The sequence below is a fragment of the Apteryx mantelli genome, chromosome 5 (genome assembly GCF_036417845.1).
Source record: "Apteryx mantelli isolate bAptMan1 chromosome 5, bAptMan1.hap1, whole genome shotgun sequence".
NCBI lineage: Eukaryota > Metazoa > Chordata > Aves > Apterygiformes > Apterygidae > Apteryx > Apteryx mantelli.
The window spans coordinates 19,722,492-19,741,383 of record NC_089982.1 but is presented as its reverse complement, the minus strand read 5'-3'; the positions used below and the strand labels follow the sequence as shown (position 1 = coordinate 19,741,383).

The window sequence follows — 18,892 nt, the reverse complement described above, 5'->3', positions numbered from 1 at the left end:
AACATCCTGTCACTCAAGAGCTTTTTTATATTATGTAAAACATCAAATATCACAAGCTTAGCCAGCAAATGGATCTCATTAAAATGACTAGGCAAAGCTGTCAAACACTTACTTAGGAATTACTTTATTAAAAATAAAATGATACTGAAGCAAATCCTGAAGTCATATTTAGAAATACAGACACTTTCAGCATTCAGAAATAGACATCCAGTTATATAAACACACATACTTCAATAAGGCCTCTGAGATAATTCTGTCCAAAAAAAAGGGAAGAGAGGGATACATTTACAATACAAACCCGCATCTGTCACCACTTTACTTACAGTCTACCAAAAATGGCTACACATTTTTTACAACCAAAAACATTTCACTGCTTTTATCCTACAGTTTAGGCACTTTCATGGCATCCTCCTGTGAAAATTTCAGTATATCTGGAATACATATATGTATATTTTTTGTTGCCAGCACCTTGCATTCTGGCAGACATTAACACTATTGCACCTTCATATTTGTATTTTCAGCTTGTTGCACTATGCAGTGCTCGATTATAGGTATCACCAAAACCTGCACTCTCAAGGTACCATTTGTAGAAAGATAATTTTCAAAGGTGGCATTTTAAACTAAATTCAACAGGCAAAACAAGCACAAATATCTACAGTTTCACAGACTAGGAGATTATGTGAATTGTATCCTCCTTGGAATCTTTAAAAAAAAATACTAAAGTGCTTTTTAAATGTGTCCTCATTGATTAAAAGGACAGGTATTTTACATAAATCATCAGTTGCACATCAAGATTACTATGCTGCTTAAAAAGACATTCCAACCGAAAGATAAATATTATCAATATTTAATTTTAGCTTCGCAATTAAGCATTACTATTTTAAAGATTTCCAGACAAAAATCCCAACCGTCTGGAACCTACTTATTCCTTGTAGAATATTAAGAAATAAACACTTATTATTCCATGCTGTCAGCTTTTAGCAAAGCTTAGTGTTAGTATAACTAGCATTGGTACTAACTTAACTTTTTATTATGCTATGGGGTTTTCAAAAAATTTCACACAGGTATTTAACACAAGCATGCACTAACCTGTAAAGTGAAAGGCTAGCTTATATAAGCACTGGAAGTTCTTGCACAAACAGTACAGTACCTTACCAACCAAATTCATCATTCAGAAATTAAGCCACTGTGTTATTCAAAAGAACAAACAGAAAACCTTATACCCAAAGTAACTTTTATAGTCTTTGCTAGGCACTACCTGGTTTTTAAAGCTTCAAGTGAAAAAGTGACAAAAACAGAGGTAATTTAAATTTCAGGAGTTGAATTTTCTTTTAGAATTTAGGTTTGGTTTCTGCTACAGACTATCCAATTCCATTTTACAGTCAATTTCACATTACAGTCTTGTAATTTTAACATCAGGAGTTAGACAATACTAGGATTGCTAGCATTGTCTAGATCTCCAGCGGGGGAAAAAAAAAAGACAGAAATATGACTTCCCTTGAAGAGTATATATGGATTTATTTCCTCTGAAGTTCTGCTAAATCAAAAGGTGTATAGAGATTTCAAGATGATTAAGAACAATTACTTAAAGGTTAATTGTTGCCTGACCCCCAGAAGATTAAACATTTGAGAGATCTTTCAAATAAAAGGCAAGCTTATGCACAGCAAGTGTTCCATTCTGAAATACTTAACAATAGGCTTCCCCAATGGTTAGTTAATATGGCTAAACAGCCCTAAAACTCTGCATGAGAAAAGAGTAAGACACTGATATATTATACCAACTATAGACCTTTATGCAAGATCTTTATAGACTCCATATGCAAGATAACAAAGAGAGAGCCTCTACAGTCAAGCCTCAAGTTTGTCAAATCCCTCATTTTCCATGCCTAAAGATTTAAGAGCTACATCTGCAGTGCCTTTGATGCCGTATTTGAAATACAACTCCAGATGTGGCAGTTGTGTCCACACTGCCCATAGAGGCAGAACCTGAGTGCAAGGCCCAACTTTCGTATTATCCATATGCCAGTTTCCCCAATAAGCAGCCTGCCGGTCTGCAGCCAGAATACAGGCCGCCACCACCGACATGCGGCCCACGGAGAACATGAAGTGACAGCACAGATGTGCTCTTGAACATCTGCTTGGCCATTGTGAAGAGCTCTGAGTCGGTCAGCCAGAGAGAAGAGACTTCTATTGCTTCTTTTTAGGGAAATCAGCTCTCATTTCTATCTGAGATGAAATATCTACATCCAGACTCCGAAGCACTCCTTTCATGGCCCCAAGCAAGCAAATACGGTATGGGCTTTTCCAGTTGGTACCTGCATTTTTACAGTGAGCCCTAATAGTCAAGAATGTTTGGATCCAGGAATCAGAATTGACTTGATCCAGTCCATGAGTTCCAAGAAAGAATCCTCCAAGATTAAAAGAAGTGTCATTTAGTCATTTAAAAAAAAATTTGTCATTATTTATACTCAGGTACAGTGTTTCCTTACACTGAAAATGCTAATACCCTCTTCTTCGTTAATGCTTTGGTATTAGATCATGTCCTTCACTCACTTGGTAAATTAAATGCTTATGCACTGCTTTTACCAAAATAACCATTATTATTCACTAAAGCATTAACATATGCTTTGGACCATTCTCCCATAATTAGCATTTGACAAACTGACAGTCATAGCTTACAGACAAGGGTGGGGGGGGAATCCAGCAACTTTCAATATCAAATTGCAAACGACAGTGTTGTCAGTTCATTTGTGGAATGCAATAGCTGACATAAAACCTTTTCTTTCCGGAAGTATTAAGGATCATTCTCACTGATTATGAAAGTCTGTGTAGTTGGTGTTTTTCTGGAAAGGAAGTAGCATAATAAGCTGGAAACAAAATAAAGTGGAATTTAGTAAGTGCAGTATTTCTTCATTTAATCTTTTCTGATGTTGTTATCATCTCTTCAAAGCTATTAGTTTGAATGGACATGGAGCTAAAGTTAGACCAAACCTTCCTTCCATGGATGGTTTTGTAGCATTTTCAGGGTACAAAAATGTAAAACTTTGCATGAGACTTGCAAAAATTAAGAACAACTCCATTTTTGCCAACTGCTCTCCCATGCACACACGTTTACCTAAAGAACAGTTAGAAAGAGACATATTACTGTTTTTATACTGTTGATCCATTTGTTAACACACATACAATTCCTGTAACACCTTCCAAACTGAGAGGGACTCAAAGCTACAAGTTACAAACTTCCAAAGCCTTGGTCTCCAGTATTTGAGTCTGAGCCTTGCTCAGCTTTACTGCTTCATGTGGACAGCATTTACCTTCGTTATCAAAGTACTGTTAATCATTTCTCATTTCTGCTAGGCAACTGGAGCTTTTAGAAACCCAACTACTCTATTTTGCAAGTCACCAATTATAATAATAAAACAAGTTCTATAGTTAGTCCTATGAGTCCCTTTTAAATTTCACGCCTTCAAGGCCCTACACTTCAAAAAATAACGCGCCCTTCCCCCCACCCCCACCCCCCAAAAAAAACCTACTGAGTGCATTTGTATATCTTACCCATTCCAAAAGGAATGAAGGCCTCTTTCTTAATTAGCTCGCCATTTTCATCCAGAAATCTTGTTGGTTGAAAGTCATCTGGTTTCTCCCAAATATTAGGATCTCTGTGTACTGACCACAAGTTGGGCACAATCACACTGCCCTTAGGAATAGTATATCCTTGCAGCACTTGAAACAAAAGCACAAAGACAGAGGATCTGACAGGTTAGGAGCAAACAGAGGAGACTTTTATACTTAAAGGAGGGCTAGAATACTTCACAATAACAACAGGAATACCTAGCTGTAGATTGCAAACAGAGCAGGAGCTTAAGGCAGAAGTGCAAAGGTGACCTCTGCTGCCACCTGAATTCTAGACACGCTGGGTCAGCATACAGCAGGTCAGAGCAGCTGGAAAGACACCAAGTTATGCCAGCAGCTCCCTGCAGGCAAAGGGGAGCACAGAAGCCTCACTCACATTACTCTTCTCCAAAGCCTCATTCAGTGTGCCAATATCACAGCAGCAGCAATCATTAGAAATGCACTCAGCTGAATGGAAGTGTTTTGACCCAGTTTTCTCCTGTTCCTGTGCTGTCACAGTGCCCCATCACAGTGAAGACAGAGAGTAAGGAAGAGGGATAAGTAATCTCAAAACGGATTTTGAAGCGACTAGACTAATTTCAGTTGCATCTCACTGTCCTGTAAACCAAAACAGTTAAATAAGCAGATCAATTCAGGATTGCATTTGAAGGCAAAGTATTGCCACCTCCCACTGACTTTAGCCAGTTCTCAACTATATTTATGACAGCATATAGCCAACATAAAGACTTTGGAAAGGGTATTTATTATTGTTTTCTGTAGATGTGGAGCTCAGTAGTATATGCCTTCCAAGCTTAGCAAACCAATTACTCCCAATTACTATTTTCAAGGCTCTGTGGCAGATGGCCAGAAACTTCTCTGCTGTATAAAGCGCAAAGGAGGAATCTCAGCTTTCAATTACCACTGAGTGAATTAGTCAACAAAATCCAACCCCCAGAAAAGAAAGCTCTCTAAATTTGAAAAGTTGTGGATATTAGGTCAAACATACTGCTTAACTATGTGAGTATCTCAAGCCCACCTATTCTCAGTAAATGACATTTTACATACATGGGTTACACATATTAAGACACAAATGAGGTCTTTGTACAACCTCACTAGACGGCCCATCAGATGTTCACCCACAGAAGAAATACTGTATTAACAAGTCTCTACAAATGCTTACCAGCAGTTTCTGAGGCCATTCGAGGGATAGAAAGAGGAACAACTGCAGTCATCCTTTGCACTTCCATAATGGTTGCCTCTGTGAAGGGCATTTGAGCCTTGTGAGCAAGAGAGGGAACTTTGTCACGTCCTAAAACTGCTTCAATTTCTGCATGAACCTTCTCTATTCAAAGGGATTGAGAAGAAGATGCACAGTAAGTGAGAAGGCATTACCTCAGTTTCACTTGTCTATGCATCATTGTTTACACAGGTTTGTCAAAGATGACTGCAAGACACATCCCTAACTGAAATAACTATGCCAACAGAAGCCTTAAGAACAGACTCAGTTAAGAACAAAGCAACCAAGCACAATCTTGACAAGTAGAGTAAAACAACTCAGGTGTCAGACACTTCTATATCGGAAAAGTACAGAAAAAGTTTTATTCCAGTTCCAAATGTAATCATAACCTTAGCTTGCAGTGTAACTCTATGGTAACTTGAATGGTGAAAATACCAAGTTTCTGGCCTGCATCAAAAAGAACAAAAAGAGAAGGATCACAGGCTGCATGTACTGCATGCCTGGGCTGGTTTCTGGTCCCTAGAAAGAACCATTTCTCAGAATTGAAAGAGGGTGAAGAGACGGGAAAGCTTGTAATGCAGTTGCTTGATTTCATTCTGGAGCAGGAATTGTGGTCTAATACTGCATGCAATAAAGCTATGCAACTTCTTCCTGCCGTTTCCTACTCTCAGTTCACCGAACCTCAAGTCAGCTATTTCTCAAATACCCAGGAAGGCATCAGAAAAGGCTCCTTCCCCCAGACAGACCTTCTGCAAAGGAAAAACAGGAGTTAGAGACCTAATTTTCATTCTCATTTATCCAAGGCAAAGTGTCAAATTATTGGTTAACCCTTTCATCTCACTAAAGGCTCGGCACACAAGCAATTCTCTTTATAGAAGTTTCTAAGATGCAAAATTTGCTTCACTCTTGTACAAGACAATGTTAGTTTTATTCCAGGTAACTTGGAATCTGGCTGCATAAGCAAAAGACAATCTTGAAAGAGGGGAACATATCAATACTAAGTGTTAATCAAAAATAATGCAAGTCAGTTTCATTTTTTACTCTTGATACCCTGAGTATTTTGTGGTTGTCCTGTTTGCCGGTTCTAAGATTCAGAATCCAGGCTGCTTGTACTTCTGAGCTTTTGTTCTCCTCTCTGCCTAGCACTGATTCAAGATTAAGTAAAAGCTTAATGCAAGAAGTTTCTCTGTTTTCAAAGACATGGAAAGCATTCAAAAATAGTGTACTGATTGTGCTCAACAAACACTTGCTGCCATCTGTTGGGCTTGCTAGGGAAACAAGTTCTTGTATGAGGAACACACAGCAAAAAGAAATTTGCTAATAGCGATGGCACTCTGGTATCCGATTTGGGGTTTTTTTGCTGCTTTTGTCACTGACAGATTACGGCCCTGGATTCAGGTATGCATGCCCACAGGGGTTTAAACAAGGAAAGTTTTCTATATTCAAAAAAAAATTTTTTTTAATTAGAAAGAGTGGATGTCTCATGCCAAATGTCACACAAGTCTTTTATCCCGAACAACAGTTCTTAGGACTTTGCAAAGATATGAGGAATCATACAGAAAATACCCAAATTGCTACTAGCATTACCAACTGCAAAAACTGAGCCTCCAAGACTCCTCAGCTAATAGCATGTTATTTGAACTGCTCCACTATATACATATACACATACACACACACATATTTATAAATAAATCTTATTTACTTCCACAGATCTTCAGAACTCAAGGACCAAAACTAAGTCAGGGGACAGACCAAATCAAAATCTCACTCCTCAATGATTTTCCATATGTGCTTCCATGCACATGTCCCCAACCCCAAATAAAAAGCAAAACTGGATTCCACAGACAAACAAGTTGTCCTGTTCCCCCCGTCCCCCCCCATAACCCACCATTTGCCTTTCCAGAAAGTGTCCATCTGTAACATTTGCTAGTGCTGAAAGTTATGCAATTCTGGTATTTCCTTTAGGGGATAAGAGAAACATACCACCAGAAAAAAAATGAGGGCCACATCTGATTCCCAAGCAATCACAATACGTAAGGAATAGGATACTTGGAATAAGAAAATTCCATTATATAACTGAGTGATACACATACCCTGGAGTACTGCGCTTAATCACATTATTTGACAAGAGCCACAGCATAAGGAAAGGGCGATCAGAGAGGTTAGAAGTGTTAGAAACCAGCAGAAGAGAGAAAAATAACAGGCACATATATAGTAGCAGACAGTAGGGGTGGGGGTTAAAAAGAAAGACAAAACCCTTCTAAATCTCATTTGGGTAGTTTAGAACATATCTAATACATGTAACTGCCTAACTGTCAAGTTAAGAGTGATAATGTGGTACCATTAAAAGAAAAAGAATAAGCCCATGCAATAAAATACTACTAAAGATTTGTCCTCAGTGAACTCTATCGCCTGCATACACTGAACTGATGCCCTATTTTGCAATCTTTGCTCAACCATTTGCGTTGACTTTGTATAATTAACTATGATCTTGACCTATTTAAGGAGATCATTCCAGATAGCTAGATGCTGTAAACAAGCATCTATTTGCTAATTTGCAAAGTGGCTGCAATACTCCAAAATCTAGAGAACTTGATAAAAGTATTCCAGGTTTATGCTGTTTTCAGATAACTTGAGGTTTACCCTTCTTCACTTCAGGTTAGCAAAAAGCCTGGCTAAAGCAGTGGTTTCTGGGAGAAATGTTTCACTAGTATAAACTGTAGTAGAATTACTTAAGTAGAATCTGTCCACCTGCCAAGCTTTCCAGCATGCATACACCTGACAATCTTTTCAGTAAGAATCAGTTGTTGTGTGTGACTTCAGGAGAAGCTGTTCCTAAATCAGTTGCTTTATTTTCATTAAATTCAACTATCTAAATTTGCTCCAAATACAGTTCTCAAGGCTTACTAAAGAAAATACTGACTTAGCAACCATGTGCACTTTAACAAGAGTGAGTATAAAAAAAAATTTAACCAAAATTAATTTTAAGTCTTTGAAGATGGAAACTTAAGAAATCCTGAAAAATAACTCTATCAAGTACTATTTTAATATTGTAATGTCTCCAATAACACCGGTATTTCTGCTATCCACAACTCTCTACAAGGCAGTTTTTAGAATTCCATCACAAGTAGCAAGCTGATCATAGTGCCACAGAATAATCTGGGTTGCCAGGAACCTCTGGAGGTCATCTAGTCCAAACCCTCACTCAAAGCAAGGCTAACTACCAAGCTGGATCCAACTCTGAGGTTAGATCAGACCACTCAGGACCATATCCAGTTGAGTTCTGAATACTTCCAAAGATGGAAATTCCATAACTCTCTCAGCAGACTGTTCCAGTGTTTGAGCACCTTCATAGTGAAAAAAATTTCCTAGTGTCTAATCAGAATTTTCTTGCTGCAGATTGTGTCTGCGGCCTCTCTTCCCTTCACTGCACAGCTCCAGGAGGAGTCTGTCTCTATCTTCTCTGTATCCTCTGATCAGGTAGTTATAGCCAACATAAGGTCTCACTTTAGCCTTCTTTTCTGAAGGCTAAACAAAGCCAGTTCCCTCCTGTGCCACCTGCTCCAGCCCTGACCATGCTGGTGGCCCTCCAGTGGCCCTGCTCCAGTATGGCAATGTCTTTCTTGTACTAGGGAGCCCAGAACTGGACACAGTGCTCCAGATGCAGTTTCAAGTGCCAAACAGAGGGCAATAATAATTACCCTTCTTGAAGACAGGCATGACATTTGTGTTTTTTCTAGTCATCGGCAACCTAACCAACCGCCATGACCTTTCAACACTGATAGGAAAAGGCCTTGCAACTACATCAAGCAGCTCCCTCAGCTGCATCCCAGTTGGTCCCACGGACTTCTGTAAGTCCAGTTTCCTTACACTGATCCTAATTTGATCTTCCTCTACAGTGGGTAGTATTTCACTTCCCCAGACTCTGCCACTAGGCTCAGGAACCTCCCCGCTCAGAGAGGTCTAAAAGCAGACCTTACCACTATGTATTTTACATGTCTTGTATGCCTTATATCACTACTAAATAATTCATAAAGCATTTGACAAATGATGATTAGAAGCAACTACAGACCTGAAATGTCACAACTGCCAAAGCTTTTAAAACATGCCAAGTTCCCCCTGAATTACTGAAAAAAGATGAAGTTGTCCCAAACCAAAAGAAATGCAGAGATGTAGCAAAAAGGTCAATTTAGATTGTTACTACACAGCAGTAATCTAAAGATCATCATAACAGAGCAGGACTACAGAAGATGTTTTATTATATACCAACCTTTCAAATTATACATACACACATGCATGAACTTCAAACAACCTCTACATTGTTCCTGTTTACCTGTTTGCTTCCATGTCTTCCTGCTAAAATACATCTGAAAATCACCAGGAGTTTTCCAGTCTGGAATAAAACACCTAGAATGAAAATAGTCTTACCTTGTACTTCTGGGTAGAGAGACATATAGAGCAGGCACCACAACAGTGTATTGGAAGTGGTGTCTGTGCCTGCAATGAAGAGATCACCAATGATAAAAAATAGGTAGTCGTCATTAAAACTGCTCTCCTTGTTCTTCTCTTCTTCTGCATGGAGAAAATACATATCAATGAAGTCCCTGGGATTTGCTGCATCCAGTGTATCCCTGTGCTGTGCAATTATTTTCTTTAGAAAAGCAGTAATATCTAATTCTGTTTGTCTAAGTTCCCTGAAAGGTCCAAAGGGAAGGTAGTACAGCCAAGGGCAGATATTGACCAGGATCATAGAGCTGTTCACACTTAGCTCTAGTGCACGGGCCATGTTCTTCAGCATGGTCTTGAACTCAATGTCTTCGTAGTTAAAACGCTTTCCAAAAGTCATGGAACAGATAACATTGGACACTGCATTGCGAATAATTGGAAAGGGATTAAATGAATCCTTTCCATGCTTTAGCATTTCTTCCTTTATAAACTTCAGCTCCTCGATGATTTTAGGTTCTAAGCTATGTCTTCCTACTCCAAAATGACGAAGTGTTGAGAGAGAGAATTTCCTCTGTTGCTTCCAGACAGGGCCATAAGGTGCAAAAATAACACCTAGAAGATAAAGGGAGAGTCTGAAACCAAGCCGTTCTATTTTCAAGAGAGCATAGTTAAACAGGCCTGCAACCCAAGAGCTAGATAGGGGGAAAAGGTATATGGCAAATCTGTCCAAGTACAGGACTAGGAGCTAGAGAAAGAAATCAGCTCTTCAGAATTTCTTTTGCAGCCTTGGGAAATCCCATCCCTCATTTTCCCGAACAATAAATTGAATATAATAGCTACATCAATAGTTTTATTAGTCTTTGCAAGACACTAATAGATGGAAAAAAGGTACTACAGAGGCTTTATTACAAACAATAACAATTTTGTAGGAAATTTTCTTTTCTAAGTCTTGAAACAAATTCCATGAGCAGGGCAGAATAGCAAGATATTAAACACAATTTGTTTTGCATTTCTTTTCCCCTTCGTGTTACATAAACTTCTCAACACTGTGTATGCACGTGTTTCTATTACTAGTAACGTGTTTCTTTAACTATAATTAAAGTACAAAATATGTATGCTGCAAACAAATTGCAAAGATGAAGGCAGATTCAGAGCGACTTGGTGAAAACATATTTGATTTGCATCTCTACAATTTTCAAGCCTCTAGGCACATGTTCTCATGAATGTGTCATCATGATGTACAACTTGAATGCAATGCCTTAGCTTCAAATATAAACATTGTTCCCTTACAAACAGGAACATCTTGTTAGATTAACAAACTGCACCACAGATATTGCTACATAACTAAAATATACTACCAGCTATTTGTGATGTACTCCAGTCGCCGATACCTGAACACGGTTAACCTGAGAAAGTTTAAAGCCATCAAAGTGAGTTAGTCTTGTTTTTGTTTTTTAGTAAAGTGACATCACATCAGTTTTTTCTAGAAATAAAAAATCTGATGTTTGCAAAAGCAACATCAATTCTTCTGTCAACTGCAGATCTTAACGTTAAGTTTAAACAGAAGAGAAATAAGAAATTAGCAACAGAAAGATATGCCATTTTTCAATATTTAAAGTGATTACATTGCTATTAATGGGAGTGGGACTTAATGTTCATAGCCCCTAATACAAAAAGGAGAATAAATAAGAAATCTATAAATATGTAATACAAGTAGTTTATGTAATTTAAAAGAGAAGGATGTGCCAAATGAGATACTATAATCTGAAGAGTCTGCAATCCAAAAGACATGAACAGTTAAATGTAACAAAGATAGTACAGTATCTTTATAGTCAGATTTTCTGATTACATTATCTATTAATAATAGATAATATTATATATAATATTGTAAAAATATGAACACATGACCTAGTTTCAAAAGTCCTAAACAAAATAAGCAAAATATTTTGATGAGTCTGTACAATCTGAGAATCAGCTGAACTTAATTTTCTCTGTACAAAGAACAGAGAACTCTGTACAAAGAACATGCTTTAGAAAAATTTATTCCAATACCTATCATCTGTTACGAGCACTTTAAAAAAAAAGAACAAAAAATTTTTCAGATTACCCTTCTCAAGTAATGTTTCCTGGTAGTACCAGTATCATCAAGTATTGTAAGTGAAAAAACAGGCATATTTTGGGCTGAATTTGACCAAGAACCAACCTGGGTTTTCAGGGTTTTGTTGGCAGTGGGGAGGGGGATGTGCAGATTTTTCTGGAACAAAATAACATGTTATCACTGTTTCTATCCCACAACAAATATTTCCAAAACAGATTATTCATCCACACCCTCTTCCCCTTTCTGTCATTAGGTAAACTAGTTTTAAGATCCAAATACCATCACGAAAGAAAACAGATCAATTATCTTGAATGCAAAGAAGTCCCTCCCAATTACACAGAACAGCTAATAGGAACAACAGCACATCTGGAGAGCCCTTCCAGCCCAGTCTGGCACCGGGCACTCCATGGCACAGTATCTTCTGGAGTTCTGAAACCCCAAAACTATTGGAGAATGCTAAGAACTGGTTTGTGAACACTTTGCTAAAAAGAAAGAAACTCCAATATTTCTCCTTCCCCATACATGTTGAAGATCTAGCATACTTGCACAAAAGCCTTTGGTTAAGAACTCATGTCCCCATTCTCCTTTAAGTTCTTACTGCACTTCCCATCCAGCCAAGAAGTCCTCCCCTCTTTGCCACACAGTTGCTGAAATACAGTGTATGCTATTCTGATACTTCTTTTTGCCTTCCTCCAGGCAGAATATATTATCTGCATCTTATTCACAATACAGCCACACACAGTTGAGATAAGCCCTTCCCTGTTTCATAATATGCTCAACAAGTCAACTCAGGGTGAAGACAAACTACAATAGTAAATGTAGTTTAAAACAAAATCCCCCCATAAATTTATACCAGTTAAAAAGGTATGCCACAGACCCCTTTATGGCACCTTCGGTTGTGGTCTGCCCATTGCAACCAGATTTCACATTTACAACAGTAGCTGTGTTCCTAGGCTGGATTAATAGAAAGTGCAATAACTGTTGGAACTAGGTGTTGAACATAATTAATTGGTTTATGATTTCAGGGTTAATGTTATCCGAGAGTTACACAGAGAGACAAGGAAATGTTGACTATTACGTGGTTTTGTTCATCTGAATCTGCATTATAAAAATTACACACAACATTTTCTGGACTTATTTTCTGTAACATTTGCTTATTTTATATCATAAGCCAAAAAACAGAAGCATAAGTTTATACTGCTGTAAGTAGAAGAAATAATAATAGATAAGAATAATAGATTGCCAAGAATAAGCTACACTGACTTGAAACCTATGCTTTTTAATTCTATCATACTAGAGTAGATTTATGAAAAAAAAAACAACAAATATTAGTCAGACAGTACCATGTTGAAAATGGTATAATAGAGTAGCCAGCCACTAACTTTAAAAAGGAAAGTTACTTGAGCAAATTTTAAAAAAAGAAAGGAAATTAATTTGAGTACCCATAAACTTTAAAATAAATTTTTTTTTGTTTTTTCTCTTTCTAATAAAAATTATCATACAAAAAGCTAGAATTTTCTTAAACATATTGCCTCTTTTTGTCACATCTCCTCTTTCTGGTAATTTTTATGTGGGTAAGCCTGGATTACAGTAAGGACTAAAGTAGTTCTTCACAATAGGATGGAATAAAGCCTGAAAACCAAACAAAAAGGTTTTGTTTTTTTTTTTTAATGGAGTGAAGATCATTTACAAATCTAAATTGACCCTTACTGATTCAAAGTTACCTAGTATTGTAGAACAAAAGTTGAGAGCCATAGCTCTGAAGTTACAGGACCATCTTGCTTCTATCACTTCCCTTCCTAGTAAATAAGGACACAACTGCTGCCATCCAGACCTATAGTAAAGTCTGATCCATAAGCTACCGAAACCAAACATAGGAGGCTCCCAGCTCAAACTAAAGAGGCCTCTGGCTGGAAGCTGTAGCTGATCCATCTCCCCTATGAACTACACACAAAGGAAACAATATTATAGTGTTATATAAGCTCATATACTTTTAATGGACAGTGTCTGAAAGTTGGGTTTTAAGAGTCATGTTGTTCCTATATACAAAATCAAAAGCCCAAAGCTTTCAAAAAACACACATCACCTTTAGCCCCTTGGTTCTGCAGCTACTGCCTTCCAAATAACATAATTCTGCTTCAGATCCAGCTTAAGTAGCCTACTATTTGCCACAATTAAACTCAAAACAGCCCATTCAAAGTGGCTGCAATTTCCAGCAGCTTCTGACAAACTCCCACACTCTAGGGATGGACAGGCCCACACAACTGCTACTCCAAAATGCAGAAGCAGAAACCACTACCTTCAGCTTAGCAGGGCCACAAACACAACAACGAATGCCAGCTCAAATCCCCCAGAGGTCATTGCTTCAGAAGTGATGCTATGCACATACAGCTATTCTGCCAGATCTTAACAGGGCCCTTACAGAGCTAACTCGAGAGTCCTCACATGGCATCCCTGACCACAGTAGAAGCAGACAACTAGTACAAAGATTTCTTATCTTCATACCAGAGCCAGCTCAGATCTAGCCCAGTTTGGGTTGCAGCAGAGGCTGCAGCAGCCTTGGCTCAGCCCTGGCCCAAAACTGGTTCCTGCAGAATCACTTCCACATTCCAGGCGTCACTCCCTCCGAGCCTTGGATTAGGCTAGCCCTGACCCAGATTTAATAAGAATGCTGGGACCAGGGCGTTGTGAGGGTGTTGTAGAGACATTTGTACAGTTCCACATCAGTCAGTTTAAGGCCAGCAAGGCCCAAGCTGAACTGGGGCCTACTAGCCTTGGTGGACCTGAGCTGACTTTTCCCAGTAGAGTATTTTACACTACACCTAAGGTTCATTCTACAATACTGCCACATCTGGGGTAATTCAACTTGTTGCCTTGACTAACATAACCAATGTGTAACAGCTTGATGTGTTTTGTGGATAATTGAATGACCATCATGTAACTGTCTCCTGAACGCAGCTGGGATGACCTTCCAAATAAAACCAAATGCAAAGCAGTGTAATGTCTCTACAATAGCACAACACAGGGAGCTATGTTCTTTCCACTGCTGTTCTTTCACACTGCAGCAAGCTTAGGACAAGAGACTCCTGACCCTCTGGCCTCCCCTGGAGCATCCACTCCCAGAGGCTGTTAACTGATTACCAAAGATTTTATTTCAGTATTGACATGAACTATTTAAAAGCAGTATGTATTGATGGTGTTGGAGAACCCCTGTGTCATCGTGACCAGACAAGGCTAATATGAAATTGTCTACAGAGAACAAGAAACACATACCTAATTTACAGCACAGGAGAGAAAAAAAATGCACCATGAGCCTGAACATGCAGTTTTACAAGACAGTTTAAATCAATCTAACGTCTAGCTGCTCTTCACCTTTTCTCCCCCTGGTCCTGGCTAAACGTACTGTACAATCTAAAAATATTTAGGCACTGTAATAGCAACTGCACCCTAATAAGATCTGCACCTGACTAATATCTGCTCATTTAAACTAATTACAGTTATGGTACCTGATTGCCTTTTAATAAACACAATCTAGGTCCCTCAGTTCCATCTCATCTTTACCGGGGTTATTCTGGCACAGTATGAAATTGAAAATAACAAGTCTCAGGCACTCAACCAATGCATTTAGCTAGCCTTGACAGCATAACACAAACAAGTTTCACAATATCGTAAGCATGTTAACAAGTCTCCTGCACTACCTCTCCTAAACTGAAAAAAGAAAAATATTCTGCAAACATTATTACTTGTTACAAACCTAAAGTCTAAACAGGAAGAAATTCTAACTGCAATATTCCCATTATATGTTTAAGCTTCTCATGCCCTTTTCTTTGGTGTGTAAGCTACTAAACTCTACTTTTGTGGCCTTCTATGGATGTGTTGCTTGACATATTCAAAAACCAGGGTATGCTCAGTGAGTTTTGACAAGCAGACTAACTAGGTGCCAACACCGCAGCAACATTAACTCGCGTGCAGGCTGCGCATCTACAGGACTCCACCAAAGCCCACCCTTAACCAGCATTACCTTGCTAGGAACCGGGGAAGCACGCAAATACCAAAGCGTTTGAAATTTCTTGTCACGACAAAGATAAAATCAGAAAGGCTCACATGAGAGACTTGCTATTTCCTAAGTCCCTGCGTGAACACGGGACACGTTTCCTTTACTGTAAACAGGGATAAAACGAGCAGGCGTTTCAGTCTCCGTGACATTTGCCGCGTACGCCGCGGCGCTGCAAAATTAAGCCCTTCGCGAAGATTTCATGCGCTCACCTGAGCCGGCCGCTGCGCCCCCCTCCCTGCCGTACCGCAGCCGCCCGCGGTAACGGATCGTTAACGGCGCCTAACGGTCGCCGCGCGGCCAGGTGCAGCGACGTCGTTCGTTCGCCTCGCTAAGCGAGGGGGGGAACCCGCGGCAGCGCAGCCTCTCCGGCAGCGGCAGGCAAAGCGCCGCGGGACCCTTACCCTTCTTGCGGGTGATGATGAGGACGATGGGGACGGTGGGCCGGTCGCTGAACACCTCCGCCTTGTGCACCAGCGCCTCCCGCACCGCCTCGAAGGTGTTGAGCACGATGAAGGGGCGGCTGCCCACGAAGAGCCTGAAGATGCTGCCGTAGATCTCGCTGAGGCCGGTGAGGAAGACGTGGGGCGAGAAGACGGGGCAGCCCTTGCGGCCGCCCCCCGCCTCCAGCACCCACTTCCGCAGCAGCGGCGGCGGCAGCAGGGCGAAGGCGAAGTTGCCCACCAGCGGCCAGGGCGCGGGGCCCGGCGGCAGCCCCGCCGGCGGCCGCGGCCGCCTCAGCAGCCAGTAGCAGCCGAGCCAGCACACGGCGAGCAGCAGTACCTCGGTGACGCTGGGGCCGCGCAGCAGCCACGTCCAGGCGCCCGCCGCCGCCATCCTCTCAGGCGGCGCCGCGCTGCCCGGCGGCCGCCGCCGCCGCCGCTTATGGGCGCAGCGCCGCCCCGCTCCGCCCTAAGATGGCGGGGGCGTCGCGGCCGCGGCCTGCCGCCCACAGGGGCCGCGGGCGGCTTCCGTTAATTGGGAGAAAAAGCGGCCTGCAGATTATAGGGCATTAACGCGGCGGATCTGCGCGCTCTGGCAGCGCCTCTTTAATCCCCGCTGCGGGGCGGCCGGGGCAGGCGGCAGGCCCTGCCTGAGGACCTGGGCCAAGCCTTCGGGGCACATAAAGACTTCAAAAACATTTTACCTTATCTGCATGTTGCCATGTCTGCATGTTTAATTCTGCTATTCAATTCTTACAGGGTGTGAGAAGGACTGACAAAAACCAACTTCAAGCTTCAGCTAAATCCAAGCCATGGGGTGCTCCAGCTTAACAGGGTGCTGACCTATCACCACTGAACCACAGAAGAGCGTCCAAGTATGCTGTCAGTAAAGTATTTGTAATTACACTAATCAAATTGCTTGAAAGCATGTTCAGGGCAGCTTTAGAGACTATTAATCCCCCACCCCCTTTTTTTAAATCAAATTTCATTAAGCATCTGTGTATCCATTCAGTGATAAACCATTACTTTTCCTTACAGCCTTACACTATTCAGTTTCAAGTACTTATGCAAACATTTATTTTCACTGAGATTTTTAAAAGCTTCTCCCCCTTACCAAATACTGAAGCTCACTTCTTAAATGATATACCAAAACTTCTTGTTTTCATAACTAATGACTACCTGAAGTGCTGTTTCAGCTCTAGGCTGACCAACCAAATGCAGGATAGTGCAGAAAGGCTCCTCAGATCAAGGCCTAAGATTGCCATCAAAGCTTACAAGAATTGTACAGGAGAGATTGCAGTACTTCTTATCCTTCCACACAGCACTCCCAATACTTCCTCACTAAAAGAAAAAAGCACTGTGGGCAAAGTGTTGCCAGTACACCACCTATAAAAGGATTCCAACAAAGAAAAGCAGAGAGAACAAAGGGTGCCTACCAAAAATAAAAAGCTTTTTTTTTAATAGTTGAACAGTAAGTATATAATGACAAGTAGCTCTAAAATAGTGGCTGAACTATATAAAAAGGTTTTATTGCAATTATACAGAAGTTACAGGAATTTTAGGCATACATACAGCTTCAAACTGTCAAGATCAGTTTTTCCTCCAATTAAGACAACTGGAAGCAGTCTCTTTAGTATAAGCAGCAGGAGGATATTTTACTAGGTATGGATGAAACAAAGTAGAAAAAACTAAGTTCACAAATGTAAATCACCTTGAAGCAGAACAGAATGCAGCTTTTTTGTCAGCATTTGGCTGAAATTCAGTGGCTTAACCATAATGATCACAAAAAATATGCATCTATAAATAACTTGGAACAGCTATTAGACAAATACAGCAAGAGACAACAGGTGAAAATTTAGCTAAAACTAAAGACATTTTAAATCTGGATCTTAAGGAGAGTTTTGAGTTCTGCGGTCTGAAAATAAGCTAAGCTATTCTTTTTTTCCAGCTGGAAAAACATTACAGTTCTTACCTATTTTCTTTACATAAAACTAATCTAGTCTCACTTCACAGTCTATTTGAGAAGTAACAAGATTAAGTTCTTTTTCCCTCCATATGCAGTTGAAAGATTGGTTTCAGTGGCATATGGCTAATTCTAGGCTGTGCAAAGATAAGTTTTCACATTAATTTTTATCAAAATGAGACCTTTGTTTTTCATAATTTCAGGTGTCTGTGCTAATCAAATTTAAACTTTGCTCTGAAATGTTAAAACGATTCTTCTACTTAATAACAGAAATTGTTGCAACATTAAAGTCAAGTTTTTTCCAATTAACATTAAAACAAAAAGCCTCCTTTTAAAGCATAAAAAGTAACAGTAAAATATAACCTGAATAAGTTTGTAATATTCTATATGCCCCAATAACTACATATACAAGCTTTAGTAATATAATGCTTTCCTTAGAAATGATTCCTCCCCAATTCTAGTATCAGTGTAACAAAAATGACCTTCTATTTACTTAAGTGCTTAAACAAAATCTATTCCTCAAACTGTTTTGCCCTACATTTTGAGTAATCAAAGAATTTGCTGATTCAATTCTGAACAGACAAAAAAAAATCCATGAAACAAGCAAATAGAAAAACACCACCAGCACAAAGTTTACCATTACAGGGCTTGTAAAAACAGTTCAAATTCAAATTAACTCATTTTTCTTTGAAGATAACCAAGTTACAAAATGAGGGCCCAAGCCAAAACATGAAATTTTTAAATTAACAAAGTATATTCAAAAACAATATTCTGTATTCAAACTTTCTGAGCCTTTGAATCTTATCAGCACTTACACTGTTGACCAGTTATTATTATACATAATTACTGAATTTCCTCCCATCCTCTTCAAGTATGGGCTGTGTTTCTGTATGCCTTATTTCAGTTTGTAGGCAACTTTTGGATTTGTATTTCCATAGGCACTTTATTCACAAAAAATACTGTCACAAATACATTCAAAATACTTGAAAGTTCTCCATATAAGACTAGCACACTTACAAATATGTGTCTGTAACTCATAATA

At 39.6% G+C, this 18,892-nt stretch overlaps 1 protein-coding gene across 1 annotated transcript; it reads right to left on the bottom strand.

Annotated features, from left to right (window-relative positions):
• Nucleotides 1–109: 109 nt before the first annotated feature.
• Nucleotides 110–16,281, bottom strand: CYP2U1 (cytochrome P450 family 2 subfamily U member 1). Its single transcript, XM_067297021.1, has 5 exons — nt 15,849–16,281; nt 9,275–9,904; nt 4,790–4,951; nt 3,553–3,720; nt 110–3,115 (listed from the first exon to the last, which is right to left on the bottom strand). The coding sequence occupies exons 1-5, from the start codon at nt 16,279–16,281 to the stop codon at nt 2,937–2,939; spliced, it is 1,572 nt and encodes a 523-aa protein (XP_067153122.1). The 3' UTR covers nt 110–2,936.
• Nucleotides 16,282–18,892: the final 2,611 nt, after the last annotated feature.